Raw genomic sequence first — 12,539 nt, 5'->3', positions numbered from 1 at the left:
GTGGTAGATGGAATTCTACTTCGTTCAATCTGCGTAGTCAGCAGTCGTCACTGCAGTCCTGGTCCAGACGTTCCTGTTCACAAACTAGAAGAATCATTTCCTCCTGTTTTCTTCGCTTATAACCAAACTATACTGTCATGCCGAAGTAAGTACAACTTTGAGGATTTGATCTCGTTTTTTTTCAGTTTGTTCAAGTTTTTCTTCACTTCTCACAAAGAAAGTGGTAGTGAGAGCTACAATGTTCTTCGTGTGCACAGACTTGTTAAAAGCAAACTAACTTTTTTAAATGATCAATTAGGTCTATAGGATCACAAAAACAAGTGGTGAGAAAAATTTTGACCATTTTGCTGGTCCTCATGTGACGTCATCGCTTTTGCTGGGGCTTGAAAATGAAAGTGAAAATTAGAAGCTCATATATGGCTCAAATGAAAGATATTTATCCAAGGATTCCAAAAAATATCATAACATATACCTGAAAATCAATATTTGAGAAGCTATGAAGGAAAATAGCTCAAAAAATGACGTCATCGATGACGTCATCAGCAATTAAAAAATCGTCGAAATCGAAAAATTTTTGTTTCATTTGAAAGAGGACCTGCTTGGGAACAAAAAATATTACTACTGAAAACCTTGAATTTCACTTAATAGGAAATTATTCTGTGAAATGCGTTTGACTTGACTCTCAAGCTTTTTAAAGATTCCTGGGCGTGCCCGAAGCTAACCTTTCACAGGCAAATTTAATGAATTACAAATTTGCTGACAGGGGCTTTTAAGGAGTAATTCAGATTTTTTTTGTAGTAATATTTTTTGTTCACTAGATGGTCCTCTTTCAAACGAAACAAAAAATTTTCGATTTCGACGATTTTTTTATTGTCGATGACGTCATCGATGACGTCATTTTTCAAGCTATTTTCCTTCATAGCTTCTCAAATATTGATTTTCAGGTACATGTTGTGATATCTTTTGGAATCCTTGGATAAATATCTTTCATTTGAGCCATATATGAGCATCTAATTTTCACTTTCATTTTCAAGCCCCAGCAAAATTGATGACGTCACATGGGGACCAGCAAAATGGTCAAAAATTTTCTCACCACTCGTTTTTGTGATCTTATGGACCTAATTGATCATTTAAAAAATTTAGTTTGCTTTTAACAACTCTGTGCACACGAAGGACACTTTTAGAACATAGTGGCTCTCACTATGGGGGAAACCTTTTTTTGACTGGTTCCACCAAAACAAATGGAAAGAACTCTTGTATATTGCTCATTCCGATACGACTTCTTTTTTCTGCCAATCTTCTCTGAGGCTTTTTTCTGACCCCCCTGGTGACTTTTCTAACTTATTTACTACCTTATTGCATATTGGAACTAATTTTCGTGGGAACTAATTTTCGCGGTCGAAAAAAAAATATCCAAAAAATTGCCAGACGATCTCAATCGAACGGAATCGACGATCTAACCAGTCGAACCAAACCGAACGCAATCGACCGATTGAAATTCGATTGTCGAACGCGATCGAATCTCAATCGAATATTACCGCAATTTTCAGATTCGATTGATATTCGATTGCGTTCGATTGATGTTCGATTGCGTTCGATTAGGATCCGACCCTTAGAGAGACTAATCTTTGTTAAAAAGCTGACCCTTTTCGAAATCCTCTCGTTGATTTGATTCTTTTGAGCTATATATGAGAGTTAAGGAATAATTGGAAGCGGTGCGCGTCACGCAAAATATATTTGGGACATGCCTTGTTTCACCCGAACAATCGAATGCAGTCGAACGACAATCGAACCAGTCGAACAACAATTGAACCTATCGAATATTACCCAGAATTTTGACGTTCGATTGAGATTCGATTGCTTTGGACAATCGAATTTCAATCGGTCGAAATGCGTTTGATTTGGTTCGACTGGTTAGATCGCCGATTCCGTTCGATTGAGATCGTCTGGAAATTGCATTTCGCGGGTTTTAATTTTCGCGTTTTTTTCCATTCTGAAATTTTCCCGGGTTTTAATTTTCGCGGTATTGCCCTTTTATGGACAAATTTCGAAAAACATTGTATTTCGCGGGAATTAATTTTCGCGGTTTTCAACTCTCAAATTTTTTAGCGGGATCAAATTTTCGCGATCAGAAACCCAGCGCGCTATCTGTTGAGCCACACTCGCACAGCAGAACACAAAATTTGGAAATACTTATAGAATGACAAAAAAGACGGGGGTAATGTTATTATAATATGGGTAAAAATTGCCCCTTTTTTAACCTGACTGAAATTTGAGCCATCACTAACAACCCTGCAGGCCCAAGGCGCTGAGTATGCACCGGGCACAGTGACAAGCTGTTACTAGCAACCCTGACCTAAGCAATTCCAAACAACAAAACCCCTGGAAAATTTAAAATGTCGGAATGAGCAATATATATACAAGAGTTTTTTCCAAAACAAACAGTCCATTAACAATCCTTGATATCGATATTACAAAATTTGTGCATTTTTTTCCCAAACAATCGTTTTAAACGTCACTTCCACAATAATTTGTGTTATTACACTTTCGGTCAGTCGGTTTCATCATGATGGGTGTTTCTTCTATTTGCTTTTTTATGGTCGAGTCTCAGAGAGAAGGCTTTTAAGGCCCATTTTCACAACTATAGACGCTTTCAATTAGCGCCCTGTCAGCACCTTGAACTGGTTCATTCACTTGCCGCAATTGAATCGCTGCGAGTGGGAATCGAACCTCAGTCACCTGTAGCTGTGTAGCAACCAAGGTCAATGACCACTATACCACCACAGCGCCTATATCACATACGTGTGTCTTTAGTAGTCACGTGACCTATAAAGGTAGCCATCGGAAAATTGTTCTGTTCACGTCGCAGCGGTTGTTAAAAATACACGAGGCAGGGCTGAGGGCGGACAGAAAGATTTAAGGGTTTTCAAAAATCGCGTCAGAAAGCCAATTTCTTCTTCTGATGGAGGGAGCTATAGCTATCTGTTATATGTTCTTGCAAAGTACAGCTAAAATAACGCTGTTCTCCCCTTAGTTTCAATATAATTTATGTGTTATTTGTTTTGTTTATGTGTTTGTTTGTTCTGCAGAGAAGAGCTTAAATGAAAAAAGCCGGCTAGTTCGAAACACGGGTCACGGGTTACGGGGCACGGGGTACGGGTCACGGGTCACGGGGCACGGGGCATACAATTTACAGACCGGAAAAAATATAACTATATCATGACGTATAATTCATAACACGTACTACATAACACATATAATAGTACTAATACTACTAGTATGTCTGAAACAATTATATACGAATTGTATTATCATGAAAATTTTTAAATAATATGTCACCCACAAATTTTGACAAAAAATGATATTGAATGACAAAAATATTGTCAAAATCCTGAAATATAAGGCTCTGAACCAATTTAAAGCGAAATGTTTTTTCATACTCAATAGGATGCTAATCATGTGACTGGATATAGATTGACATGTTTTAAAACGATTAAATGCTGCAAGATAGTGGTTTTAGAGATATGAGTATAATTACGTCATTTTTATTAAAAATTCATAATGGTAGGTGCAAAATATTGACACTTTAAAATACCATCATTTCTACGTTATTATCCATTAAAATTATATTCATACTCGTAGTGATGGAGGGGATATAATGAGATATGATTTAACAATAGCCGTACTATCATTTTCGTGAGAAAGCTCGCTTTTCAGGCGATGGGAATTGTAATATGTATATTACTTACGTATAACATATAACATGCATATAACACTAAAAGTGTATTATTGATAATATAAGCTTATTATATGTATGTAATATGTTGCGGTGTTTTCTGGTCTGCATTATACACGACGCAAACTTCAAAAGCACGTGGAAAGCACGTGGTTAGGTTTTAGCGTTTTAAATAGTCATACGTGGATAAAATACCTTAAAATGGATTTTTTCGATAATTTTTAGTGTTTTTAAAGCATTTTCTGTTTGAATTACTTTGATCTGAGCTGCCCCGTCACCCCGTGCCCCGTGCCCCGTGACCCGTGACCCGTGTTTCGAACTAGCCGGAAAAAAGCTATACGTTAAAAGCACAAATTTTTTTCCCGCTTCTCTGCATCGAAAAATCAGCAGAAAATATGATGCGGGCAGGTGATGCGAACAGAACAATGGTCGATGGTCGCCTAAATGCCTACTAAAACAATCCGGGGGTAAGTGTTGAAGCAAAGCAGATTATTCTTAAAGTAAAGAAGTATCTTTTTGCATTGACAATCAAATGTAATATATTACAATATATTACATATTATTTTCTTAATTCAAAAATAGAAAAATTTATTTTGCATTTGCAAACTCCATTGTTCTTATGGTGACGTCACCTAAGAATAAAAAAGAAAGGATTTTGTCAGTTTTATGCATATATCAATTTGCAAGATATTCTTTTGGCAGCGTGAGTGCACTTTTCGTAGAATGGTCAGAATACCTCTTTTTCTCGCTTTTTACTCGTAATTTTGTGTAACTTATGGCATGTTCAAACTGGTTCTAAAAGGACGTAAGTTTGGCACAGAAAATTGGGGGTCTTAGGCATATGGTCATTTAATACGTCAAAAGAAGCATATTAGGATTTTTTCAGAACTGCCCGTTATAATAGATTTTTTGGCAAATTACTTTCCCTCAGCCAATAAAAACATGATAAATTATCTTGTCCAGGCTGCATCATTTAAGGCGTGCGATAGCACGCGCACACCTCCGCACACATCTAAAATCCCTAAGGAGTGCAATCAATCATACCCCATAAATTTAGATTCCACTACTAAAAGTTGTACATAGCACTTCTTATCACACGTCTAAATAACAAAAATTAAGGTTTTAGGAGTGTGATTGACCACACGCCTAGAGTTTTCAAATGATAAAGCCTGCTTATTGTCTCTAGGTAACTGCTGTGGGGTAATTAGTTATTCAAAAGACCGCCGCGTTCGCCAAAACAGCTATAGAATTTACCATTTGTCTTTTTTGAGAAATTAAGGAAAAGAGTTATCTTTATTTTTAAATGAAGAACAACCAAGAAAAAATTAAACTTCAGAAAGTTGCGTATTTCCAGTGAGTAATTGATTCTGACAATTGACAAAATTGATGATGATAATTTTTTTTCAGCCAGTTAAATTTCTCGTATTGGGGGTTCTAGTCTTGAGCCCTTCCTTTTTTACCTACCCAAATGGAGGTCCTATAAATTAACCGTTGTATGTTCGTTCGTTCGTCCGTTCGTTAGTTACCAGCTTTTCCAGGGGGGGGCAAGCAGTTAGTACAAGAAATCATCCGGACTAACTGATTTTTGACGATTTTTTTTTTGACCACCACCATTGACAGTTAGTACACTTGTACTAACTGTTTTTGAATTCTATTTTTTGGGTACCACCCCCTAAAATCGGCTCCTAGGCAAAATAATGGGGGTTTAATGAAAAAACAGGTAACAACGGGCAGGATAATCCGTATTAGACATTGAAAAAGGGTCTGTCAACCAGGATTTCTATAGCGAAAACGAAAACGGATTATGTAAACATCAACGAAAGTTTTTGTAGGTAGGCAATAGCAACCGGTTCAAATAAATAAACGCGCGGGAAAACGGGGAAAACAAACCAATCGTAGGGGTTCTTTTGCTGCAATATGAGGATTTAGTGCGAAAACGGAGCGATCTGAGGAAACACAAGATTTTGGTGTCATGTAGTCATACTCGAAACACTGAATTTTCAAAAAAGTTTAGCCATATAGGGCAATTTAGTATATATCGCGCGCACATTTTACCAAACGAGATAAACATCAACGATTCTAAAAGAACGGCACGACACAGAAAAACAGAAGCAAAATTAGAGCTAACCAAGAACAGATTTCAAACAAAAAAGCGCATATTATATGGTTGGTTTTCGGTAGCAATATTCAATAAAAAAATATCCATTCAACAACAACAAATTTATATTCAACAATCTCATTTTTATATTCAAGAAGAAAAAAATCATTCAAGAAAGGAAATATTCATTCAAGAAAAAGTAAATTACGATTCTAGAAGCATGGCTTTTTATATTCAACACTATTAAAATTTGTACGAGAAAATGAAATGAGGTCTAAGTCGCGGAGTGGACAGATCTTCATATAAGTTAGCATATTAGCGACATACCTATAATAGGTGTAATAGAATATTAAAGTGTAATACGGTGTAATACTATGATAATGTAGCTTATTCTATCATATTATAGAAGAAAACTCTTTTTCACGCCAGGATTGGGAGAAAGCTACAATGCGAAAGGAAAGCTAAGCATCCACGAAAGACCTTTTTCAATAGTCTGTCTGGAAAATTATATGTTCCCTAACATTGAATAACCTATTTTCCGGGTTCAAAAACCAAAATATTTGCTAAAAGAGAGTTATGGAGACTTTTTCCACAACAGTGCTTATTAGGGGAGAATTTACCAAACATTCATATCTGGCAGGGTACCACTTTTCAACTCCAGTGGCCCTGCCGGCCGTCAAGGTCAGTGCCCTCTTTAGCCAGGGGGCCACCTTCTTCTTGAAATTTGATTTAGCATTGTACTAAAAATTGTTAGGGAGTTTGATATAACGCTTATATTACGTACTTGAACAATGTCCTCAATATGTAGAATTATATATGAAGACCAGGCCACTTTAAATCACTAGCACATATTTTTTCAAAATATGCATATATTATTTTTTGCACATATAATTATCATTCTTGGATAATTTTTTTATCTTGTTGAACCAATTTTTAATCTCTTGAATATGAAAATGAAATTGTTGAATATAAATTTGCTTTTGTTGAATGAATATTTTTTTTGTTGAATATTGCTACCAAAAATCAACCATAATATTAAGCCTTTGGAAAGAAGATCTGGTAGTCAGAGCTTCCTAGGAAATGCAGTTAGTACTGGTTAGTACAGTTTTTTTTCTTGAACTTTTCTCAGACACCACCCCTTTGGCAGTTAGTACACATCTGTACTAACTGCTTTTTAACATTTTGAAAGATTGACCACCACCCCAAAAACAGGCATGATGTCTGAAATTGACCAAGTGACCCCCCCTGGCTTTTCTTGAGATTGGCTCATTAGTTTTTTTTGATTTTTTGCACAAAGATGCATAACTATAAACCCTCGAATGTGACAGAGCCCAATTTTAGAAGAAAAAATTTTTTTAGGCAAATTTGGGCCAAAAAACGGCTAAAAAACGAGTTTTATGGACTTTGTAAAAAACGAATTTTTCAGCTCAAAAAACGCATCTTTATCTATAAGAATCACTATTAATAAGCATACATCAATGTTCTTAGCCAAATTACTCAATATTTTGATGAGATCAATGTTTTTTTGCTCACAAAGTTTTGAATATGAAAGAGTATTTCAAGAGCATGAACTTTTGATTTCTAAACTTTTTTTTATAAGAAACAAACGACTAATTTTAATAGATCGTCACTATTTGTGTTCTGAATGATTGTTTAATGGTCACGCTCACGTAGATATCGATTATATGTGTTCAATGCATAACCAGGTAGGTCCATAAAAATATCACTTGTTTAATAACAGGTTGAGGCCAATAAGACTAAAATCACCTTCCCCCAACCTATTTTTCAAAAGGAATGCAGTCTGAGAAATCCTAGGGACCATTCAAAAAGTACGTACGCTCTGAGGGGGGGGGGAGGGGGAGGGGGAGGGGGAGGGGAGGGTACCACCAAAAGCGTACGAGGGGGAGGGGGAGATCAAGTAGAAAGGTACGTACGCTTTGACATTTTTCAACAAAACAAAATTTCAATTAAAGTTTGGTTAGATCTTCTGATTATATCATCAACAAAGACACACAGAAGTTGAACTTAGTTAATTTTTTTCAAAATCCCCTAATTTACCTTTGTACAGACCTTTTAATATGACCTAAATTTTTTTCGAAGGGGGGGTCATTTCAAAAGCGTACGTACGCGAAGGGGGGTGGTAATGCCAAAGCGTACGAGAGCGTACGTACAAGGTTTTCACCGATTTTGAGCGTACATACTTTTTGAATGGTCCCCTATTAACCAGACATAATTAATTGAACAGTTTGTTTTTAAAAATGGTTATTAAAATTGTGATTATTTGATAACCTTTGACTAAACATATTAGATTCAACAAAGTTGGACAACAAAAAATGTTAGACAAATTGGACAAAAAACTCTTTTTGATAAATCCAATCGTAAGGCTATCCACTCTGCAAGCGGGGCTAGACCGTCAGTAGTGCTCAAAATAGTAGCCTGATTTTTCTACTTTCACGTGGAGAAATTTTGGCACCAATTACGCGGCGGTCCCAATTTATTTTGTTTGGCTACATTTCGAGAGATTCTTCTCCCCTCATCGGGCAATGTAGGGAATGTTTTCTCCAGTATTTGTTCTAAGACCGATAATTATCAAGTGTAAATTCCCTACAAGGTTCGAATCCTCATGTTACCATAGGTGTAAGGTAAATTATTTCTTGAAATTTACAGGTTGATCCTTTCAGCATATTGCTTGTTGTGCATTGTATTATGTTTATGTTTATGCTTCTTTTCTTTAAAGTTGATGTAAAGTAGTACAATGTGTACTTAGCTCGAGGCTAATCAACTATTATTTACAAATCTATATATTAATAGCCGTAGTCTGTATGTCTGTTTGTTTATTTTTTGTGTGCCACTTTCGATTTCGCAAGCAATATTTTGTTCTCGATAAGTTTGTTTTGATTGACAGATCAGATAGAGCCTGGTTTAGACTTTATTCAGCCTCTGTTTTGAAATTTAAGGCCCATCTACATTTAGTAATTTTCATTTCTGCCCAGCTTTGCCCGATCCTGTTTTTCTCTTTTCTTTTGTTTGAAATGTTTTGGAATGTATTTAACGATCGTATTTATTAATGACATTCGAATTCTTTTCAAAACAAAACAAGTTTCTTTTATAGAAAAGAACATTTTCAAATGTAAATCAAAACATAAAAATTAAAAAGTTTGTCGAACAATAACAGCATTCAAAGGGCGATAAAAAGCAAGAGAAGAAATTAGTCCATCTCTTTCTTCATATAAAAACATTCAAGTGGTTGATACTGTTAAAAACTGTGTACGTCATTTTACATATGTTTAAATTCGAAATGTTATGATAAGGGTTTAAAAAAAGCAATTTAGAATTGACTTATTTATCTTTTTAAATCTGATAACAACAAAGTTGCACTTTTCTTTGTGGCTTTCCCGCTTTTTCCTGAAGAATTGTCATTTCTACATTTCACTCCTCTTTACCATGACATTTTCTCAAATTCTCGAAAACTGGACGGCGTATTTAATGCGAGCGAAGCGAGAAAAAGATCTTCGGGGAGGGTTCGAGGGTTAGAGTCAAACTTTGAAGATACCTTTTTATTCATTTGATCGTTTTTTAAGCCAGCTTTAACATCCAAAGGACTTTAAGTGCGTTCAGCTACAGCTTAACCGGCGTGCGACGCCGGGTACCGGCTAGTTAATTTATATTCATACAATCAATAAATCCAACGCCATGGATAAAGGTGCGACAGTTTCGGCAAGGACAAGTTGTGGGCCTCCATTGCTTGATTTCTTTTTTAAATTCATTTAGGGGATTATTGAAGGTTACTCCAAGAATCTTTAAGGTTTTCGTATTGAAAACAGTTTAGGGGGTGTTACAAGAAGTGTGTTTAAAATTTAAAATATAGGGTCTTACCAACGGGATGCTTGCCCATAATAACAGGGAAAAATTCGCATTTTGGAAAAAATGAATGAAAAGAAGAATGTTCTTTTGTTGAGTATATTGCAAATGAAAAATTTAATGTTATTTAGATATCAGCATCGCACATATAACACACGTGTAAGTCAATATAGAATGGTATGGCAAACAAAGAAGTCTTCAAATAAGTACAACAGCAGCCAAATACATTTTTTATTATTACTGTTTCCTACATGTTTTTTATAAGAAAGTGTCTCCAGGCTTGCATCATGCTTAGCATTCTATTGTTCTTAAACAATAGAGCCATTGTTTAGGTACCAAAAAGAGAGCCTGTATATGCTCATAAAAAAACTTGTATTTATGATTAATTTTTCACTGTTAACTTTCCCTAACAAGGGAAAGTACTTCCTAACATGGAATGAGGTGTTTGAAAGAACCAACTCAAAGTTGGCTAATAGGAGGTAAGAAAAAAAGATCTGAATAGCAGAATTTCCAAAGTTAGTGATGACCTCCCAGGTTTTGGCAGTAGTTGGTTAGATTTTTACCTATTCTAATAACATGAAAGGCTTAGTTAGAGCATTTCTTGTTTTATTTTCTCGAATTTAACCACCACTAGGTGGTATCCACTGAGTTTCGTCATTTATGTTTTTTTCATTTTTAGGTATTTTTGTGATTACTGTGACACCTACCTAACGCATGACTCAGTAAGTTGTTTTGTATTATTTTGAAAATTGGTTTGTAAATAAGCCTTTTCATGAACTTGACTGAACTTAACTTGACTGATTCGAAAGGATTCGTTGCCTGAGAAAATTTCTTTATTAAATAATTGAAGATTGTATGATCTGCAAATTTGGATAATTTGCTGTGCCATTATAATTATATATTATTATTAAAGGGTAGTACCTAAAAAGCATTCTATTTCTTCAGAACTAAACCATAAATTGATTTTTGCTTTTCCCCACAGCCTTCAGTAAGAAAGACACACAACAATGGACGCAAACATAAAGACAATGTCAAATTTTACTACGCTAAATGGATGGAAGATCAAGCCCAAGCCTTGATTGATCAGACCAGTATGTTTTGTTTTTGTTCCACCAGATTTTATTTAGTCTTTATCTATTTCACTTTTTTTTGAGGTTTCAAACACCAAATACTGAAACTGATGTAATCTTTTTCCAACTGCATCCACGTTCGTTACTACTGATTTCTCTCTAAGCAATTTAGGAGAATTTCAACTTTTGACTACTAAGTTGTGTAAAAGATTGACTAGGTTTCAAGTTTTTTACCATTTTTTTGCCTTTTCATAAAATACTGTTAAATTTATTTTTTTTTCAATTTTTTAGTCAAGCAAGCAGAGAAGTCTACCAAGAACTTGCCTCCTGGAATGAATATGCCCCCTGGAATGATGCCCGGTATGATGCCACCACCCGGTATGCCAGGGATGCCTGGAATGCCGGGTATGCCACCAATGCCCTTCGCTGGAATGCCACCTATGCCACCAGGTTTGTTTTATTATAATGATGTCTTTTCAATCTTTCAATGGCTATTCATTGCTTGCAATGGTGTTTATTTTCATTACTGCCTTTTTTTATTTGTAATGGTCTTTGAAATGTCTTCACTTGATCTCTTACTCACTATTATTTCCCTCACTAGCGTATCAAGTTTCACAATTCTGCCTGTTCTTTTCCTCCTACTACTTCCTCACTTTCATCGTTCTTGCTTTCAAGTTCAGTCTCTTGCCCAGATCTTATTTCCGTCTATGAAATCTCACTTGTGATAAACAAAGTACATAACTCTGCATAACTTATAATATAATATAAATCATCAATCATCACTTATTAAAACCTTAATCATCCACATCCATAACCACTCTTTTTTATTCCATCTTTTTCAAGGTATGATGCCTCCAATGCCTCCAGGCATGCGACCTCCTGGTCCTGGTGGTCCAATGAACGGACCTCCCGGCCCCGGTGGGCCACCAGGAGCTTCAAATCCTAATAAACGACCAGGAGGACCCATGAGCGGAGGACCCCCCGCACAACGACCTAACGGCCCAGGAGGACCTGGTGGTCCACCTAATCGACCAAATATGAGGGGTGGACCCGGCCCTAATATGAGAGGACCACGGCCAAATATGGGTCCAGGACCTTTAATGGGTATCAACGCTCGCCCACCACAGGGTGGCCCACCAAATCGACCACACTTCAGAAATTGATTGAGTTCACTTGATAAATAAATACCTATCATATGTACATTTTGGATATTTGGGTATCTTGGAGTCTTGGTTGATTTTATATTGAGAGGTGGACCGAATTTGAGGAAAATTTGAAGAAACTTTGGAGAGATATTTTAATGGCTAAGTTTTTTAATGTGAAATTTCAATAAAACTTTGAGAGTTTGGATTATGGATGGATTTTGAGTACGCAAAAACTTATTGACCAAAAATGAAACATTTAAAGTCGGAGATGTCATTTAATAACCACATTCAGTTTGGTGCAAATGGTACTTTTTACCAGCCCGAATCTTTTCGAAAAGAAAAAATGTAAGAATCTTAGGTCAGGTTAGGTTGGTTTTTAGAATTAGTCTTTGGATGTTAGCTATCAAAATACTGTAATTTTTTATATTTTTAGCCTTTCAAAGTGGAGCAGTTCTGAGCTGAGACTTGCCGATTTCCTTAGGTTTTTTTTCAAATATGGCTTCAGGGTTTTGTAAATTTTAACTTTTAACCTAAAGAACATTTTATGTACGACATTCAAAAGATTAATCGAATTAATTGTTTTTAAAAACTACCAATGGATTGTTTCCTTGACTCGAGTGAGACATTGA

The 12,539-nt window shown here is 35.8% G+C and overlaps 1 protein-coding gene across 1 annotated transcript; it reads left to right on the top strand.

Moving 5' to 3' along the window:
- The first annotated feature begins 23 nt into the window (after positions 1-23).
- LOC136812689 (U1 small nuclear ribonucleoprotein C-like) lies at positions 24-12,502 on the top strand. Its single transcript, XM_067069216.1, has 5 exons — positions 24-145; positions 10,375-10,417; positions 10,678-10,786; positions 11,057-11,215; positions 11,609-12,502. Exons 1-5 carry the CDS (start codon positions 138-140, stop codon positions 11,926-11,928), a joined length of 639 nt encoding a protein of 212 aa, XP_066925317.1. The 5' UTR covers positions 24-137; the 3' UTR covers positions 11,929-12,502.
- The last annotated feature ends 37 nt before the right edge of the window (positions 12,503-12,539 follow it).

This window comes from Clytia hemisphaerica, unplaced genomic scaffold (assembly GCF_902728285.1).
Source record: "Clytia hemisphaerica strain Z4C2 unplaced genomic scaffold, Clytia hemisphaerica genome assembly, whole genome shotgun sequence".
Classification (NCBI taxonomy): Eukaryota; Metazoa; Cnidaria; class Hydrozoa; order Leptothecata; family Clytiidae; genus Clytia; species Clytia hemisphaerica.
The sequence above is the reverse complement of the archived record's forward strand: the minus strand, read 5'-3'. Positions and strand labels throughout refer to the sequence as shown.

Coding starts and splice junctions, on each gene's coding strand:
- LOC136812689 (XM_067069216.1), top strand. Junction 10,787..11,056: donor AGCCTTGATTGATCAGACCA/GTATGTTTTGTT, acceptor TCAATTTTTTAG/TCAAGCAAGCAGAGAAGTCT. Junction 11,216..11,608: donor AATGCCACCTATGCCACCAG/GTTTGTTTTATT, acceptor ATCTTTTTCAAG/GTATGATGCCTCCAATGCCT.